General features: G+C 49.6%; 1 protein-coding gene across 1 annotated transcript; it reads right to left on the reverse strand.

Moving 5' to 3' along the window:
- Nucleotides 1-2,792: 2,792 nt before the first annotated feature.
- EMH_0079920 (Zinc finger (CHY type) protein, related) lies at nt 2,793-3,609 on the reverse strand (the record flags this gene model as incomplete). The annotated part of the gene is made up of 2 exons (XM_038022778.1): nt 2,793-3,001; nt 3,288-3,609. The coding sequence occupies 2 exons, from the start codon at nt 3,607-3,609 to the stop codon at nt 2,793-2,795; spliced, it is 531 nt and encodes a 176-aa protein (XP_037878632.1).
- Between the last annotated feature and the right edge of the window lie 339 nt (nt 3,610-3,948).

A 3,948-nucleotide genomic window follows, 5' to 3' on the forward strand; every position in this document is an offset into this window, starting at 1 on the left:
ATAATGGACTACCCAATCTTGAGGTGACCTCGGCGGGCGAGCGTCCTGCTGGATAGGCACGGTGGGGCGTACAACGGCGAAGCGCTCCTTCTGCCTCGGGCGACCAAACTTTCCAAATTGAGTCATATGATAATTTTCTGATTGTTGTGTTTTCGATTTGGGGCTTTTTTCGTGACAGATGATCCCTTTGGGAATGGCTTCTCTCGCCCCTGCAGCTCATGACGAAGATGCTGAGGAAAGGCACACCGCTCCTCTGTTTATTTGCTCTAACAACTTGGTGTCTTGTAGTTCCGTGCATCAATACTAAGATCGGCCTCCTGCACCACCACCATGCCATTCCACAGCTGTTTCCTAGCCCTGCGTAATTGTGGACGAGCTTTAAAAGATATGTAGCATATTTCGCGTGCAGCATCCGAAGCTTGCCTGCTTACCGCCGTACAGAGTGGAATCTTGACTTATTCCATCTAAGCTTTGTTAATCTAGCTTCGCATCTCGTGTTACTCACTTTAACCGACATGTGGTGAACATGCATGCCCGTCGACGACTCGTACGATAGTAAAAGATCTGCTACATAGAAAGCAACCCTAGCTATAAAGCTGTAACTTTCCAGTACGGAAGAAGAAAAGAATGAGCCCAGCGCGCCCGCTCCAGCTGCATTATTCGCATCGTACTTTGTGAGCTGTGGAGCCTCCATCATGCTTGAGTCCTGCGTCTCGGCAAACTAGTAGGCGGAGCTACTAGCGACTAGCAGAAAACTATAGTAGCACAGTCTGGCGAAGCTTCCTTGATATACTGCATACCGGATTTCAGAGACTAATTTTAGTGTAAGTAAATGCACAAAAATTGACTAGGCAGAAAACCTCTGCAGTTGAGTTGGGCGTTTACGATAGATCCCTCTGACGCAAAGATGACTGCGTCTAAAGGCAGAAACTAGCAGAGAGCATATATGTGATCTCTCTGAGAAGAGTTGTTCGTGGAACTTCTCATGCACCGTCAAATGTGAGCGCCACGTGTTCTCACGCATATTATTTGCATACTGTGCANGTGGAACTTCTCATGCACCGTCAAATGTGAGCGCCACGTGTTCTCACGCATATTATTTGCATACTGTGCAACAGGGTAGATGCAAGCTAGCAAGCTAACGAAAATACCATCCGATACAGCACGATGTTGTACAAATGGTTCAGTGCGTCAACTTGCTTGAAAAGGTGTTGCAAATGCCCCCAGCACTTCGGTTTGGAGTATCGAAAAACGGGAGAGGAATCATATACCGATCTATTCACCTGCACCCAATGAACGAAATCAAGCATTAACTAGGTACACAGTCTTGGAAAGATGCACAAGCATTCGAGAACCCTGCGCGCTTTTGAATATTGCACAACGGGACTGTGACGGCCAGCTTCAGCGTCAAAAGTGCGGTATGAAATTGCAGCAGAGCTCTGATCTACGGTGCGGCCAAAACAGTATTATGAGCATTCGCACAGCAAAAAAAGGGTAGCGGAGTACGCAGGGCGCGCAGCCGTACTCAAATGACCACTAGATTTTGTTCAATGCAGACGGCCGCCAGAGCCGCTAACGTGTTTTTTCGCTTCCCACTGGTGTAGCTCGCCCGTCGAGAGCTCATTCATGCCTGCTGACCAACGCTCAAGAGGCGTGCTGCTTATTCACGGATTTGTATTTTCGCGAATCTTTTCGGCTCATTCGTGTCCGGTCTCGGCATCCTTTACCTCCCTGATGCGCAACAGCGATAAAAGCGAACAGCACTAACAACCACCTGCGAGTGACTGTTCGTGTTNTCTTTTGTCAGCGCTTTGCCGCAGGTACACGGCTTCCCATTGGCGAAGGGTTGCTCAGCTGAACAGAAGCCGCAAATCATTCGCGTCGCCCATTCGTGTTCGTGATCTTCAGCGCTGTCGTGGCACACATCACACGGGTATGCCTGAGCATGGGCACACACATATCGAGCACACGCCCACAAGCTCACACAGCTTCTATCTACCGTAGTGCCGCAACTGGCGCCACGATTTTCCTCAAATGGCGTCAGCAAAGTAGTGAAGATCCACATGCTCTTGCAAGCAGCGCATATGGCTTGCCTTTCCACAACAAGGAAAGCGAAGCCACCGATATGACTTCTTGTAGTGCTTGCAGGTCCCAAAATCTGCTAGTGGAGATCCGATGACGATACGGAGATCTTGTTTCCGCTGTCTCTGTTGGTTACTGCACGACGGACGACTTCTGGAAGGCACCGACACAAGTAGGCATGCAGCTTTACTTAAAACGATACACCGAACTTGGTTCCCTGGCTGAGACGCCCCAAAACTAAGGCTCTAGCCGCACCTGCTCCGCCTCAAAATCAACAGCGTGTTGCACTGTCGAAGTTGCTCACAAGCTAGCCCGCCACTCTGTGTCGGATCTAGGCCATTTTACTGTGCACACTTCACCATGTCGGTGCAATTACAGAGAAACACACTGTATAATGAATTTAGTATATGATGAAGGAACAGATGGCTGCTAGCCGCCTACCTGGAGTCGGATGTGCCTAAACCGCAGACTACTGTAAGCCCGAGAGCAGCGCCTTGGAAGCCGAATGTGATTTTTGAGTGGCAGTGGCGACAATGATTTGTTCGTGGAGCGCCTGTAGAGCCAGCAAGAATCCAGAAGCGGAAGGGGGTAAATGCTGGTATGCAAACATGGACTTGGTGACCATAGTAGGGTTTCGATTTTCTAGAATCCACAAAACCAGCAGGTTTGCGCAGGACATGTAAGTAGCGGACGACGTGGCAGGGCACCAACTACATACCACTTTGCACTTCCCGAGCCTTCATGCTGGCCCCGCAGCAGTCACACGCCAAAACGAAATCGCATGGTAGCAAGTCCTTGAGATAACAATCCATTGGCTGGACAACTGCCACGCGCATTAGCTGGCTTCCACCAACGCCAATGACTGGCTGCACTCTTATGCCCATGCGCAGTTGGCATTTGGCGCAGCCCACGGTACAGCCTGCAGCATGCACAGAGATTCGGCCGGGTTGTATTTCTGTACACGGAACTCTCTTAAATTCGCCACGGGAGCATCGTGCATACAGGGCCGGAGCGATGTAAGCTATTCAACTACACAAGATGAAGTCTGCTGAAATCCACTCCAACTTAGAGGCAATCGAGAGTCATTCCCCGTATCGTTCCAGCGAAAAATGCATTGCTGAAATATCATATTAAACAACCGAAGCCAATGCATAATGCGCAGCGGAGGGACGGGGTCGACAAATTCTTAGCATTGGAAAAATTACCTGCAGGCTCCAGAGAGGCTCCATCCTTTGGCAAGGAAACGCGCAAGTCCACTATGGCTCTGCACCGGCCACAGGTGACTTGGAGTTGAATGCAACTCAGGTGCAAAGAAGACGCTCCCTCTACTGTGCTATCAATGAGAGAAACATCGCTACCTCGTAATGCTTGAGACGCTGCCTCTTGCGTCTGCAGCTGAACTTCCCCATCTTGTCTTTTACTGTCGAGTACTGCTTCATTCGTGCTATCGCGTGGCTCCTCTACTTTGTCAACTTTGTTGATAGTCGCTTCTTCTGCTGTTGCCTGGGGCAGCCAAAACCATAGCATGCATTCCAATACATGTGCTTTTATCAACTTCACGTCTTATTCCTACTGGCGTTCCCCCGTTACACACGCAGAGCAACCTGACACGTAGGTGGCAGGATTAAGAACGACCGTTTGTATTCTCCCATTTTCAGATTTAAATTAAGAAAGAAAGTGTAGGCGTATTTACCTGTTGAAGTTGACTCAACACATTTTCTCTGCAGAGTTGAAATCTAATGGCACATTCTTTGGCTGTGCGGCTCCCCACATGACTGCTGATGTTCCGCCAGCGCAAAGTTGGTTCGGCCACCCGACGGTACAACACCACGGCCTCCTCCAGTCTGAATCAAAGCGCAAATCGAC

The sequence above is a fragment of the Eimeria mitis genome, genomic scaffold, assembly GCF_000499745.2.
Source record: "Eimeria mitis Houghton genomic scaffold, Emh_scaff5110, whole genome shotgun sequence".
NCBI lineage: Eukaryota > Apicomplexa > Conoidasida > Eucoccidiorida > Eimeriidae > Eimeria > Eimeria mitis.